At 50.2% G+C, this 12,316-nt stretch overlaps 7 protein-coding genes across 7 annotated transcripts; 1 reads left to right on the plus strand and 6 right to left on the minus strand.

The window, feature by feature from the left end:
• Positions 1 to 57: 57 nt before the first annotated feature.
• Positions 58 to 1,493, minus strand: NCS54_00959000 (Hypothetical protein; the record flags this gene model as incomplete). Its single annotated transcript, XM_053154931.1, has 7 exons — positions 58 to 81; positions 139 to 231; positions 291 to 640; positions 706 to 1,005; positions 1,061 to 1,200; positions 1,254 to 1,401; positions 1,448 to 1,493. 7 exons carry the CDS (start codon positions 1,491 to 1,493, stop codon positions 58 to 60), a joined length of 1,101 nt encoding a protein of 366 aa, XP_053010906.1.
• Positions 1,494 to 2,015: 522 nt separating this feature from the next.
• NCS54_00959100 (Hypothetical protein) lies at positions 2,016 to 2,563 on the plus strand (the record flags this gene model as incomplete). The annotated part of the gene is made up of 2 exons (XM_053154932.1): positions 2,016 to 2,201; positions 2,258 to 2,563. The coding sequence occupies 2 exons, from the start codon at positions 2,016 to 2,018 to the stop codon at positions 2,561 to 2,563; spliced, it is 492 nt and encodes a 163-aa protein (XP_053010907.1).
• A 448-nt stretch (positions 2,564 to 3,011) lies between these two features.
• Positions 3,012 to 3,842, minus strand: NCS54_00959200 (Hypothetical protein; the record flags this gene model as incomplete). The annotated part of the gene is made up of 2 exons (XM_053154933.1): positions 3,012 to 3,608; positions 3,663 to 3,842. 2 exons carry the CDS (start codon positions 3,840 to 3,842, stop codon positions 3,012 to 3,014), a joined length of 777 nt encoding a protein of 258 aa, XP_053010908.1.
• A 1,267-nt stretch (positions 3,843 to 5,109) lies between these two features.
• On the minus strand, positions 5,110 to 5,684 carry NCS54_00959300 (Hypothetical protein; the record flags this gene model as incomplete). The annotated part of the gene is made up of 2 exons (XM_053154934.1): positions 5,110 to 5,294; positions 5,348 to 5,684. 2 exons carry the CDS (start codon positions 5,682 to 5,684, stop codon positions 5,110 to 5,112), a joined length of 522 nt encoding a protein of 173 aa, XP_053010909.1.
• Positions 5,685 to 6,832: 1,148 nt separating this feature from the next.
• NCS54_00959400 (Hypothetical protein) lies at positions 6,833 to 7,906 on the minus strand (the record flags this gene model as incomplete). The annotated part of the gene is made up of 1 exon (XM_053154935.1): positions 6,833 to 7,906. The coding sequence occupies one exon, from the start codon at positions 7,904 to 7,906 to the stop codon at positions 6,833 to 6,835; it is 1,074 nt and encodes a 357-aa protein (XP_053010910.1).
• A 646-nt stretch (positions 7,907 to 8,552) lies between these two features.
• On the minus strand, positions 8,553 to 9,971 carry NCS54_00959500 (Hypothetical protein; the record flags this gene model as incomplete). Its single annotated transcript, XM_053154936.1, has 8 exons — positions 8,553 to 8,783; positions 8,838 to 9,180; positions 9,231 to 9,320; positions 9,372 to 9,412; positions 9,469 to 9,535; positions 9,586 to 9,627; positions 9,680 to 9,822; positions 9,879 to 9,971. The coding sequence occupies 8 exons, from the start codon at positions 9,969 to 9,971 to the stop codon at positions 8,553 to 8,555; spliced, it is 1,050 nt and encodes a 349-aa protein (XP_053010911.1).
• A 551-nt stretch (positions 9,972 to 10,522) lies between these two features.
• On the minus strand, positions 10,523 to 11,122 carry NCS54_00959600 (Hypothetical protein; the record flags this gene model as incomplete). Its single annotated transcript, XM_053154937.1, has 1 exon — positions 10,523 to 11,122. The coding sequence occupies one exon, from the start codon at positions 11,120 to 11,122 to the stop codon at positions 10,523 to 10,525; it is 600 nt and encodes a 199-aa protein (XP_053010912.1).
• Between the last annotated feature and the right edge of the window lie 1,194 nt (positions 11,123 to 12,316).

A 12,316-nucleotide genomic window follows, 5' to 3' on the forward strand; every position in this document is an offset into this window, starting at 1 on the left:
TTCACTCCAACTTCATCCCCTCCACCCTTGAGTTCGATGCTTGTCTAAAGATGGGAATCACGGACTTGTCGGAACACCAACCTATATCAATGTTGAGCAAATCTTTTGTTTCAATAATGCGAAGGTGGCTCTACTTACCGGCAGGAGCATATTGAAAAGGAACGAACTCATGTAAGGCAAAGGTCGAGACTCATCAGTCGCAATCTCCGGGTGATTGGCAACCTTATCGACCTTGAGAGCATCGTTATCAGTATAAACTGCCCTGAGTGGGTATCTAATGAAAGGCCTACTTCGGCCACAATTCTGTTCATCATGAAACGGCACTGCCTCCTGGCTGACTCAACACCGCACATGGTGGGAGGGTACGGCTTGTCGATAACCAGAGGATTGGTGGTCGGTGCGATGCTTGGATTCACGATGCTTTTCGATTCGTCACCTTGGTCATCGCTAGCATCCTCAGCTTCCTCTGAGGCAGCGTCCGAAGTTGTTACCGGTGGTGTCTTGGCTGGTGTATCGCTCTCTTTGGAGAGCTTATTGGACTTCGCTTCCAATTTCTTCTCAAGAGAGTCCATCTGGGTCTCACTCATAACATTCTCTAGCAAACTAGGTGTCGAGGCCTTCAGAGTCTTCTGTGCAAAGTCTGTATAAAAGAGTCAACTCGAGTTCGTGATATCATCATTCATACCGCAATTGGTGTCAACATACCTTTGTCCAATTTCTCCTTCTGGGTAACAAGTCGTTGAGTACCTGCATTCACATCAAGTGCAAGAACAGCAAGTCCCTTAGCGATGTTCTGGTAGTCCAAAAACGCGTCTCGGAGTGCAGACGTGTAAACACGTGTGTTCTCATCGGACAGCAGGTTGAAGTGAGTGCTGGAGCTGTGGAAGCTCTTGAGGGAGCTATAATTTGTCAACACAGCGTGAGTTCTCATGGGGCACTTTGCAACCCTGTCAGGGAACTTTAAAGCCACAGCCCTCATGGTATCGAAAGTCCAGTCCTCCTCATCTGCCATGCAATCGATTAGTAGGCATTCCGTCACATATTGGGTGGCGATACTCACCCTTCTTGAGATCTTGTCCACTTCCGGTCCAAGTGACGGAAATGGTGGTCTCATTCTCCATCAAGATGTCGCGCTTGATCTTGTCGACAGCAACATCGAGACTTCCACTTGCCTTCTCAAGAGTTAGGCTTACAGAGGCACTGGTGTAATGTGGTTAGTTTGTCGCGGGTGCCTAGCTTTTTGGGTTAAATACTCTATTTTGAGTGTGTTCGCCTGAGACCGATCCTTGGCACGTATGGAGATGATGGCTGTGAATTCACCACCCTCTTGGAAGCCTATCATGGTTCTCGCACGACCACTCCTGCGAGACATAGCTCCTGCGTGAAGGAGTTGAAACCTGACTGCTGTGAGTTGATCCCTGGCTGAGATGGAGTGGTTGAGACTCACCAGCGTCAAGGGTCATTCCATCGTGGTAAGGTGCGAGGAGAGCCATCTTGCGAGATGATACGTTGGGTGGTTTGGAGATGGGGGCTCGCGTCGGTGTACATGCAACATGCTACCACAGGCCAGGGTTAACATCTGTGGACAAGAAAAAATCGGTCAAAGAAATATTATTGCAATATTTTGGGGCAGAAGTTTGATGCTGTGATGTGCTGATAACTGTGCGCTTTGTTGTCGTAACTGATGGCGTCTTTTGGAGGCGTCATAGACCACAAAACTAAAGAGCAGTTGTGAGTGTTGTCTTTAAAGTGATAAATGAGCTATCGTGCCCTTGAATACTCCGACAGTCTGTTGAAAGCGCATTGATCAATTTGCCCGCAATCGCCAACCTGGTTGAATTCATTCGGATAGTCGGAAAGTCTATCTCCAGTTCACTCATTGGTGAATTATATAGCAACGAACCTGCAGTAGAACTGCGTAATGGTAAGATGGAAATATTATAAATATGCCTGAAGCTCACCTGTGCTCAATGCTCCATCTCTTGAGAACTAGATCCCAAAGACAGTCTATCACGATGCCTACTCAGGAAGAACAACAGAACCTTGCCGTCGTCACCGAGTACTTTGACGAGTACTGGAACAAAGCCAATCCCGAGATTGTCGACAAGTTGTGTGTAGACGAATTTGTCATTAACTATCCCATGCATGGTCCTCGCTATGGCAAGAAGGCTGCCAAAGAGATGATGCGAGGATTGAAGGAGGTGAGCCGTTTTCACTACTGTCGCTGTAACCAAGATTTCTCTGCTGAATATCACAGGCTTTTCCAGACATTTCGTTCCATGTCTACCAGCATCCTCTCATCGCAAGCGGGCCCTACGTTGTTGGGCGATGGATTGGTGGTGGGACACACACCGGTATCGCCATTAGCGATTTGGCGGTTGGTTCCCTGGACCGCGCCAACACCGGCAAGAAGATTTACTTTTCCGGGATTACTATCTTCACTCTGAGGGACGGCAAGATTGTTGATGAGACGGCTGAGGAAGGCACTTTGACTGCGCTGCAGCAGCTTGGACTTGTTGCACAGCCTAACCCCGGTAAGGAGATCAAGTATCTTCATGAGTGATGGGTCGTGGATGAAGGAATTTGGCGAAAGATTGGCATGCATGTATTGTAAAATTGAACTGAAGGTGTCCTGTGTTTGATAAACGTGCTCAGCATGAATGGTGCATGTGCTTGCGGTAGGCAACTCGAGATGAGAGTCTGCACGCAGTCAGGGATGGGTTTAATGTCGTACTCGTATTTCTTCCAAGTATAAAAAGGGAGCTTTGCTAATGAAACTAAAAAGAAACAAATAATATAGTATTGAACATCGGAGGTCTCCTAAAGCCATGGGGGACTGTCCCAACCATTATCACACCCGCGAAGCAGCAAACCAGTCGCAACAAGCAAGAACTCCAGCAAACTTCCCCTCCTCCATGTCCAAACTACACCTTTTGCCATTCCGATCCCAAAGCTATGCGCAGCCAAGTTGACGATACGCCCGTCTCGTGAGTGGAATAATAAGCACCCTCTCACAGGCGCTTGCTTCTCTGTTCGACCTTGTCCATCTTGGACTTGATAGCCTGAATGTCGGTCTCAGCCTTTTCTAGTTCCTTGCGGAGCTGTTCCGTCGACTTTTGCACGGCCCAAGCATCCGCCTTCTTTCCCCACCACGTGGAGAACAGCCAAGAAGAATTCTGCTTCTCAGTTGAGTCTGTAACTTGCCTCCGCTTAGCTGGGACATCGGGAATGGCCCCAGAGGCCTCGAGGTTGCGCTTGTTCGAGGTAGTAGCGGGGGAAATAGCGGTAGCAGGAGGTAACATGTACGAAGCCAAGGGATGTCTGGGCTGGCTAGGTTTGTGCGTGTTAGCCAAGGATGCAGCATCAGCGTTCTGAGGCATTGGTGGTGGACTCTTGAACAATGATTTAGCATTTCGCAAACCGCTGGGGCTGGTCCATTGGCTGAGGCGATTATTTGGCCGCTTCGAGCGCGTGAGGGTTTTCATTTTCTGAATGAACTCGACGCGACGTTGGGCGGGATCAATGTCCGCGCAACAAGAGTAGCCTCTGACAAGCGCGGTGATATTGGAAATGGCGATAATGCCGGTATCATCGTGCTGTTGGCATTCCTACATAGTTCACGTTAGTGGAGGTGGGACATATCATCGTTGTTTAGGACAAACCTTTTCAAACAAATTGAGCTTTTCGTCAATATTACCATGGTCGAGATGCGCTTCCAGCCAGCGCACCAAAAGGTGTCTGATACGGATGGGATGACTTGATGTGTCGGAGCTCTTGGGGTCCAGATAAGCCGCCTCCATATCGACGAGGTCTACATGGACAACGACCCAGTGCTCTAGCATGATGATAAAGACAACGTGCCGATGCAACTGCAGATTCACGACAGGGGGCATGGAACCTCCCTCGCCGACAATGAAAAAAATCCAGCTGTCGGGCCTCTCGTAGAAGCACAGACACGAGAAGATGTCTGTCCTTGAAAGCGTTTCAGTCCCTCTACATAGATGCTTGAGAGTAGAGCTCCATGGCTTTGGCACGTCTTCCATTATGGCCTTGGCCGCGTTTCTGGGTTGGGTCTCTGTGACTTGCCCAAAACCGGCCATACTTTTGTAGATGGTTGGGTAGTGAAGTTTGGAATGTGTTGAAGATGCGCGGTTCCTTGAAGGCAGTGAGAAGATGAGAATAATGAAGACTAAGAGTGGGAGAACAACTCACGGAGGGAACCAGGTATTTAGCAAGTGGTCAAGAAGCGTGGCTTTGTTCATGTTATACCCGGGAAACAAAGGAAGTACAAGACCTTGGTCTGGAACATCGAGATTTGGACTGCTACTGCTCAAAGACATTCTTTCAAGTCACAACCCTCGCACGGCCGGCTTGACTAATCTTGACCATGGAATTATTTCTATTCTTGCGCACTGTTTCTGCCTGATTTTGCTTCCTTTGTCTTCATCCCTGTCACGTCTTGAAGTTAACCTAGAGCTCTGACACTACCCAGTAGCTCTCCAATGGACTTGACAAAGCTCGATATGCGTGTCACTCCCTGAGATACTCTGGCTTCATTGTCATGTATCCTTTGTAGTTTACTTCCCGTTCTACCTAGGCAGCTAGACAAGATAGGTTGCTCTCCATTCAGTGCAACAAAGGCCAACGGCCGCACGTTGTTTCCCCAGGCCCTGATAGACCTGTCCCTGTTGTGAGAGAAGATGCTGTCATACGCCAGCGATTACGGCCTTACCAGTTCAACCAGCAACATGACCATGTATGCGAAAGTACGCAAGTTAATTGTTTAATTGACAACCTGCATTGTATACAAGTCCAGTCCCGCCGCGATTTTTATTCGTCACCCGTTTCCTTCTCGCCTCTAGCTTCCTTGTAGGGAGTGAAGTACTTGGTGTCCCTATGGGAGGCCTTCGGAGACCGGTCTTGTTCGTTTCGCATTATCTGTCCCTTTGAGCTGGGCTGGAACCTGTTGTGTGCGATGCCCATCAATGATAGTATTGTATGGGCGGCAAGAGACTTGTTCTGCCCAACTGGCGATAACGTAGTTTGACCAAAAAAGCGAGAATCCCAGCTGCATGTGTTTTTGCCTGTCTTAAACCCAAATCAGAGACCTTACGACTCGCCTTGACATAGTTTCTTCGCTTGCTCAAGGAGGTCTTTTGGGTAGTCTTCTGGCAAACCTGGCGACTCGCATTCGCAGCACTCGCAGTTTTCTTCGTGATCTGGGATGCCTTGTTGGGCGTCTGGCGACTCGCATTCGGTGGCTCTTGAATCCGTGGGAGTTTCATCTGCAACCTCTGAAGCGCGTGATCAGCATGGAGAAGGTTCGGGAGAAAGGGAGATAGTTTACCGGCGTCCTCCTCATCTTCTTGAATGTCTTGTGTCATGTAACCATCACTGTCGGTGGCCATCAAGGCTTCAAATTTAACCTGCATTTGCTTCCAAGCAGAGTCGGGGTCAACCGCGAACGACTTAACCCACTTGTCGAATTCGATGTGTTCTTCGTCTTTGGTCGAATCTTCGGAAGAGTCTCTGGCTTTCCCGTCCGCTGCATCCTGGGTCTTGGTTTCTTCCTGGACCGTAGCTTCCGTCTTTTCTGTCACAGGACGCTCGGCCGTTGGGCACTGGGTGGTCTGGTTGTTCGTGTTGGACTCGGGCCGCTGAGGGCTGTCGTCAGCCTCGGCCATGTTAAAGGCAAAATGAAGAAAAGAAGATATTGAGAACCAAGGTACTATTGATGAAATACTTGGCGGCCGGGAAGAATGCAATCTGGTGGCGTGTTTTTGTTGTTGCGCATGGGTGCAAAGAGTAGAAATACTACGCCGGAATGGCAATGCAATTGTGTCATGTGATGAGCCGTTAAGTTATGTTGCGAAGAGGAGGAACGATGCACCCGACCATCGGCCCGATAGATGCCACGGAGGTGGAGTGGTTGTTGAGTGAGGGCATCGCGACCTAGGAGGTTTGTTGTCTAAAATGACAGCCCCAGTGCCACGCCACCAAATTTACTTGCGAAGAACGCAAAGTCTCTAGCTAACTTCCAAAGAAAATGTCTAGGTGTTAGGTCTTGTTAGAGATTAATGATTTTAGAGGATGCATCTGTTTGCTTGTGGCTTGCCCGAGTCGACTTGTGAGATGTCCTCTCGCCCGGCGTTTGATCGCCTAGAGATCTCATTTTACGATTGATATTTCTCAGACATGCTGTCTGTTCCCCGAAGATAGGGAATGGACTATCCTAGACTGGGAAAACCACTTTGTGTTAAGTTGAATAGCTGCCACAACCCACGGACGCTTAGCACACGTGGCCAGCACAAGGAAGTGCGAACTCATTCATTCCCACGTGGTACACCGCCACTGCGTACCGTCTGTGGAGGCATAGAGAAATTCAAGTGCGAATTGCGACATCCCGTTTGCTATGGACTATCGCCCATTCAAGTTGTTGTCCGATCACTTGTTCTCAGGGTGTTTTTGTGACAGACCAGGGTTGCAAGGCGCACCAATAGCCAGGTTGCCCACACCATCAGTAACTGTAACCCACCTGCATACCTAGTAAGCTGCGTTTCATAATATCCACCAAGCAGATGCCTGTCCTAGTTTTAGCCACGCTATATACGAGTGACGGGCCGAGCCAAGATGCCAGAGTGGGAGGTCGGTATGTCGGGGTAAAGACCACCGAGGTCATGAGAGTCCCGGACGACGATCACAATATTTCCTATTTTGGGGGCACTCGTTGACGAGACATCTCGATATATACTAGCTCGGCATCTAGAAATGACACTATGTACAAGCCTGATGTCCTTTGCCTGCCGCAGAGGTGAATCCCCCACAAGTCCGCTTAAGCATTGCAGACGTTCTTGGCTGCATTGCCAGTGATGCCCCAGAAAATGTTCTCAGCACAAGGAGACTCCCGAACAGAGGTGTTGTCAATCTTGGCCTTGACATAGATACCGCTGTTGTTGGGGAACTCGCTGCGAGCAGCAACGCGCACCTCTCCTCCGCCGTTGATGGTACCGTCCCGGATAGCAAAGTTATAGCAGTTCTCAATCAGGACAGCATTGTTTCCATTGTTGGCGAGATCAATCTGCTTGATCTCGGCAGCACCGGACATGGAGACACAGAAGATGCCGCGGCCGCCGCCTCGAGAGTAAACCTTGTCGATGAAGACGTTGGTCTTGGTGTACTGGCCGTCGGGGAGCTGTCCGTTGTTGTTGGCAAAGCGAAGAGTAGCATAGCCGGTTCCCGTGCCGACGTTGTTGCCCTCGACGTAGCCGACCCAGGCGTTGGTGGTCTTCTGAAGGAGCAGACCGCACTCGCCGCAATCGCGGGCAATGACGGAGTTGATGTTCAGGCCGTCAATGTTCCAGGTTTCAACGGCGTGGCTGCCGGCGCCGGTAACGGTGATGGTGTCCATCTTGACGTTGGAGTTGGCAGCGAGATCGCGGTCGAAACGGATGCCGATACCACCGCTGAGGTTCATGGTGATCTGGCCCAGGTTCAGGTTCTTGGTGCCCGAGAAGCGAAGACCGAAGTAGGGGTTTCCGGTCATCTTGAGGTAAGGGATCTTGACGTCATTCTGGTTGGTAACCTCGATGGCACCGCGGCCCGACCTGTTGGAGACGTTGATAGTGCCGCAGACCTCAAACGTCTTGCCACTAGTGATGGTGAGAGTAGAGGCGCCGATGCTGCCCGAGGCAGAAACGACAACACGCTGGCCGCTGCTGATGCGGTCAAGGGCCGTCTGAATGGCAAGACGATAGTCGGATCCAGAGTAGACGTTGGATCCGCCGACCTTGGCGGTATAGGTGCCAGAGCCAGTGACGGTAGCCTGGGGGCTGCCGTCACCACAAGCAGCGTTGACAGCGCTGGCAAAAGCCAGCACCGCCGTCGCGATGGAAGACAGATGAACCATGATGTTGCCTTGACCGAGCTGATACTCAAAGATAGAGTTGAGAGCAAAGACACTGAGCAATTCCCTCTACCACGATAATACGAGCGACATCCGTCCCTTTTATGCCCCCATGGTATTGTGTTTTAAGGTGTCATTATAAGCTTCCTACTAGTCCCTGTCGCAACAGGGGTCCTCCTAGAATCCTCCAACCGGAGCCGAGAGAACCGCCTCTCAAATGGTCAAGGACCGGCGGTGTGGGAGGATTTGCGGCCCACAAGAGGGTGACGGAATGACCTTCTCCGAGTGGTGCCCCCAAACTACCCGTTTCCACCTATCGGCAATAGAGTCGTTGTTAGACTTAAAATGCCGCGGACGCTGAATGCGGGAGGTGGAAGCGTTGGCGATGTTACTGCCGCTGGGTTATGCCGGCTTGGCCAAGCTCGGGGTGCAGAATCTGGTCTGCTTTTAGTCTTGACATCGTCTTAGACAACGTGATTGAGACTTCAGGAGCAGGTGTGTGAATGTCAGGCTCTCTGGTAGCAGTGGCAACGAATCAGCTCATGTCCGGATCGTCCGGGGTTTGTCAATTTTGTTGTTTCATGTTGACAAGCTTATTTTAACCATGGTGAGACGTCATCACCAAAGACGGTTAGGCTAACCTTCGAGGTTATTCGGGCTTTTTACCCCAGACCACCTTCATGCGGAAATAGGCGTGAATCTTGCTGTTTCGCATTTCACGCCGCAGCCTGGCAGCGTAGACGGATACCTCCTCTCTCGACCAACCCTCCGAAGTAGCCATATAAAGGACATAACCTTCGGTATCCTGCTCCAGAGTGGCCCGTGAGAATCGACCCATCTCTTTCAACTTTGGGTCCTTTGGCCAGTCTCCAAGAGGGACCTACACCACGGAGTTAGCAAGACTTTGCAGTATCGGAATATATAAGAAGCCTACCTTGACGTTGAACTCTTGAATGTCTACGAACCCAGCGGCCTCCATCCCCTTCCGTTGCTCCTCATCATCCACCAGAGTGAATGACCGACCGATCTTGAGACCACCCTGGACAAAGAGCTTACCCCATTGAGACATAGCCGTCTTATCAGTAACGGTTCCGTCGTCGCTTTCTAGCCATGGTGCCGATTCTAAGCTTTCGATGTATCCTCCCGGCTTGCAACATTTGAAAGCTTCACGGAACAAGGCCCCCCAGTCGACAATACTGCCGGTAAGATATCGCATGTGCACGTAGTCGAGGGAATCTGACGTAAAGGTCCATTCTTGCGTACAATCATCGATGTGACTAGCGAATGTGAGTGATTGCAAACACGAGACGCTCTGGGCTGTGTGTACAACTCCAAGTTTGGCGGCACCCAGCCGGGCTGGATAGGTGATATGTCAGTACCAATCACCTTGCATCCAGGATGCTCATCCGCAAAGTCACTGTGAAAAAAAGACGTTAACTTGCAGCCTCACGGGTGGAGGAGCACTCACATGGCCCAGATACCTGTCCCAGTGCCGATGTCAACTGCCCTCTAGGTTGAACCGGTTAGCAATGGAGCAGCAGGAGTTAAAGGCTGGCTAAGCTAACTTCTATGTCCTTTTTCAGCGGTGCTAGATGCAGCTTGTCGCCAATAGCTAGAGTGAGAAGATGATGGCTTGCTGTGTCAGCGTCACTTGTTTCAATGTGGAAAGAACCTCGACTCACTTGATATCCATAGACTCATTCTGCTGCTCATCGTTCGAACCCCTTCAATTATATCAGTTACACCCTAAAAACGACATACTTTAAGTGATCATACCAGTACTGGGCATTCCCTCGTTCGCTGTGGTACGTCCGGCCGTGGATGGTTCGGTACTGGAGAACACTATCACTTATCGATGTGGTTGACTCAGCCAACTCGTCATCATCCTGACCAGAGTCTCGATCTTCGGTGTTCACAGCCTGTGAGGGGTTAGAACATGAGCCCTGCATGAACTCAGGGGTTTCGCGGTACAAACCGGACGCTGGCCGGTAACGGCAGTAGCCGGCTCAGTGACGCCGGCAGCTTCAGTTTCGGCTAGTATAGAGGCGGCAGCGGCAATACTAGACATGATTCAAGGTAAAATAGCAGTAACAGAAGTTAAAGAGATTATTTCGTCCTTGCGAGGGGAAGAAAGGAGGGGTTGAGATGGCATGACAGCTTTCATGCACACCCTTGACAGTTGCAGCGCTCCGATCATTTGTCCGTCTTGTGTCCCCCACCAAATTGCTGATCACATACGGAAACGTAATTGAGGTTTTCAAGATTTCGAGACATCAGCAAGTTTAAAGGGGGTAGTCACTTTTCTGCAAGACGATGCGATCACGTATTGCCACCGGGTGGATGAGGCCATGTCTACTAACCAACCACCAATAACAGTTGAAAGAAAAGACTTGAGTTGGTGAATTGTTCATATTGAACGCTCTAATCGAATTATATCTAGCACAACGATCCACTAGACTACAGGCCGCCTTTGTTACCTGGAAGTGAGAACATACCGGCGCGAGGGCGTGATCCCATGAATTGTCCTAGATACCCATGGGAATAAACAGGTGGAGTACAAAGGAAATAAAGAAAAAGGAGTGACGAGATGTCCTGGAAGATGTTTCCATCCCAGGCTCCTCATCTTTGGAGCAGTCTCAGCTCACCGACGGACGAACAGGAAAACACAGACGATGCATCGTCATCGTCTTCGGTAGTGGCCATGCTATTCTCACGACTCAAGAAACCAAGGCGATAAAGGAATAAGTCCTGGCGATTATCAATGACTCGGAGGGCGCCTGCCTCCTGGACAAGGAACGGAGGTAGGGCTTGGAGCCAGTGGCGAAGTTCGTTCTTGAACCATGATCTGAATCGTCTGGACTTGAAAGACTTCTGGGGCCAATCGCCGACCTCCTCATCTGGGGGCATCAGCTGAGCAAGCGCCCGAAGTCTGTACCAGCCATCCTCAACCGTGTCCAAAAGATGGAATCGGTCGCCGTGCTCTCGGAAGTGAAGGAGCACCCGCTGAGCACGACGAGAACGGTTTCGTGCTGAGACAAACTCTGAGGGATGACAGCTCGTTCCACCGAAGCGCTGTAGCAACTCAATATGGAGTTGATAGTACATCTGGTGGAAATACCTGCGGCTGACTGCAGCGGAACGTTCTGCGAAATCTTCCACTGTGACAGGTACTCCTTCTCCGCCATCAACGTGGGGGATAACCGTGAACAGCGAACCCATGGTGAAAAGTGTAGAGAATTCTCAAGACTATCCTCTGGATAGGCTACCCAGTAGAACGGCTGTGACGGAGGAGATTGGACGATAAGAACCCATTCTCCACGGCTGTATTTATCTTTCACATTTATCGTTTACTGAAATGCAGTTCTGATCATGTATGTGGGACAAAGCCGCAAACAAGTTGCTAATACAGGTGAGTATAGGTTGAACACAGGCACTTCCTCATGATCCCCAGCTTTGGGCCACAGTTCTTAGTAATAACAAAGAACACGGAAGAACAAAGGCTAGGCTTCAGACGAGCAGCTTTTCTTGATCAAACGTGAACATCATGCACGTAGTGACTAGCTAGAACAAAGAGCCCATCCAGTCTGAGACACCTTGGACAATATGGCAAACCGCATACTTGTAGTTCTACAGCGAGACAAAGACAGAACAAACGGTGGGTTCAGCCTTGCTCGAAGGGGGAAACAATCCATCCAACTTGGACAATTTTATCTCTCGGACAGAGACATGGGAATCACACTAGGGCTACCGTATTGTGAAACTACGCATGAATCCGCAAACCATTTTCCCCTGATCAGGAAGGGCTGGTACACCTGTCATCAACGACATGAGCTCATCACCTGGGCACTTCGTAACACGAGCTTATGCGTGACAAGCCTCATGCGCCCACGGACCCGATACCAGTCTTCCCGTTTGCTTAACCTTTTCAGGATGTGGAGCCCCTGAAAAAGCTTCTTTCGGCCCTGGGTTCAAACCGGCGGCTTGGCTCAACCTCGATATGTCCACTGCTATTATTTTGCTGATTGAGTGATGGTATTCGATACCTGAACATACAGGTTGTTTGAGTCCTGGCTTGTGACTGCGTTCGCGCGAAAGGTGAGGATCTGATCCTCTGGGTTAAATTATTGTGCATCGTGATATAGAGCTGAACCGTACAGGTTCCATTCTCTTGCATACCCTTCTCGGCCCAGCACCGCCACCAACGCCCCAAGAGCATACTTCAGTATTCGGCGCCGAGGAAGGATGCAACAACAGCCTCATCTGAGATTCGGCCGAAACCATACAAGTTGATGACCTGTTTTATGGCTTTGGATGCAGGGAGAAAAGCTTCTGTCAGCGGGGAGCTTGTTGGGACGTCTTGAATTGCCGTTTAGAGAGCGGTTGGGATGGTGCTGAAACTTGTTCAGCGTTGTT

Source organism: Fusarium falciforme, chromosome 7 (assembly GCF_026873545.1).
Source record: "Fusarium falciforme chromosome 7, complete sequence".
NCBI classification, from domain to species: Eukaryota; Fungi; Ascomycota; class Sordariomycetes; order Hypocreales; family Nectriaceae; genus Fusarium; species Fusarium falciforme.